General features: G+C 39.3%; 1 protein-coding gene across 1 annotated transcript; it reads left to right on the forward strand.

Annotated features, from left to right (window-relative positions):
* Window positions 1-960, forward strand: LOC118713249 (olfactory receptor 52B4). Its single transcript, XM_036427658.2, has one exon. It carries the CDS (start codon window positions 1-3, stop codon window positions 958-960), a length of 960 nt encoding a protein of 319 aa, XP_036283551.2.
* Window positions 961-1,752: the final 792 nt, after the last annotated feature.

Raw genomic sequence — 1,752 nt, forward strand, 5'->3', positions numbered from 1 at the left:
ATGACTGCATTAAATCACACTGGTGTTAGCCACACAGTCTTCCGCTTGCTGGGCATCCCTGGCCTTGAGGACCAGCACATGTGGATTTCCATCCCCTTCTTCATTTCCTACATCATCGCCCTGGTTGGGAACAGTTTGCTCATCTTCATTATCCTCACAAAACGCAGTCTCCATGAACCCATGTACCTCTTCCTCAGCATGCTGGCCGGAACAGATATTGTTCTCTCCATGTGCACAGTGCCTCAAGCCTTGGCCATCTATTGGTTCCATGCTGGGAAGATCTCCCTGAATTGTTGCATTGCTCAGGTATTCTTCCTCACTTCCACTTTCATGTCGGAGTCAGGGATCCTGCTGGTGATGGCATTTGACCGCTACATTGCCATATGCTACCCGCTGAGATACACAGCTATTCTTACACATGCACTGATTGGGAAAATTGGTGCGACAATCTTTCTGAGAAGTTATGGGACAGTTTTCCCTGTTATATTTCTTCTAAAAAGACTGACTTTCTGCAAAAGCAACATCATCCCAAATACCACTTGTAAGCACATTGTCTTGGCCAAAATTTCCTGTAATGACATACGAGTAAACATCTGGTATGGTTTTTTTGTCCTGATGTCCACCTTGGTCTTAGATGTTGTGCTAGTTTTTGTTTCATATATGCTTATTCTCCGTGCTGTCTTCCGCATCCCATCCCGAGATGCTCGCCACAAAGCTCTCAACACGTGTGGCTCCCACGTCTGTGTCATCATCCTCTTCTATGGGCCTGGGATCTTCTCAGTTCTCACTCAGCGCTTTGGACGCCACATCGCACTTCACATTCACGTTCTGCTGGCCAATGTCTATACTCTCATTCCACCTGTGTTAAATCCCATCATTTATGGCATTAGGACCAAGCAGATTCGGGACCTGGTGGTTTGTTGTTTCCAAAACAGAAATGACTTTAATAATAGAAACTAACCTTGTACTTTTCTCAGTAATTCTCACCAGGCTTGAGGTGACATTATTTATCAGGATGTGAAGAGGTCCAGTAGAGATACTAGTCAAATGTCTCCTTGTTGAGTTGTCTTAGAGCAGTGATCTGAGTAATACCGTATGTTGGTGGATGTTTCTTGTAAAGCCTTGAATAGGTCATTAGATATCAATTTCTTTGGGGTCTTAGCATTCTCATAGAATTCAGATCAGTTCACCTCTCTACCCTAGATGAGAGGTTAGAATGCAATGAAGGGGAGACTGGCCTTCGATGGAAAATTGTTGAACTATACTGAGATATTCTATGCTTTGAATGTCAGTCCTTGTCTTATTCCTCTCATTAGGACATTTTCCAGTCATTTGCCCCTATATCATATCCTTATATCTTTTCTTTTAGACAGATTATGATGAAATGTATATATTACATGTCATATATATTCAATTTACCATTAGTATGCTTTTAGCATAAATGAGTGCTCATGTAAATACATTTTTCTTCTCGCTTTTAAAATACCAAACAGTTCATTAATGCTTATGTTTGTAAAATTTTTACTTATGTTGTTAATCATTTAGAAGAAAATATTCAACATGAGACCAAATAAAGTACACACAAAAAAATATATATTAAACAAGTATTAAACAGAAAATACACTACTATGTAACAAATGTTATCTAGGTTAACAAAAGTGCATAGTAGGTTAAATCAACCATGGCACATCTACTAGTATAATTTATAATATAAAAGAGTAGTGAGATGTAATAATATGGGTTCATATGTTT

The sequence above is a fragment of the Pipistrellus kuhlii genome, unplaced genomic scaffold, assembly GCF_014108245.1.
Source record: "Pipistrellus kuhlii isolate mPipKuh1 unplaced genomic scaffold, mPipKuh1.p scaffold_m20_p_9, whole genome shotgun sequence".
In the NCBI taxonomy this organism is placed as follows: Eukaryota; Metazoa; Chordata; class Mammalia; order Chiroptera; family Vespertilionidae; genus Pipistrellus; species Pipistrellus kuhlii.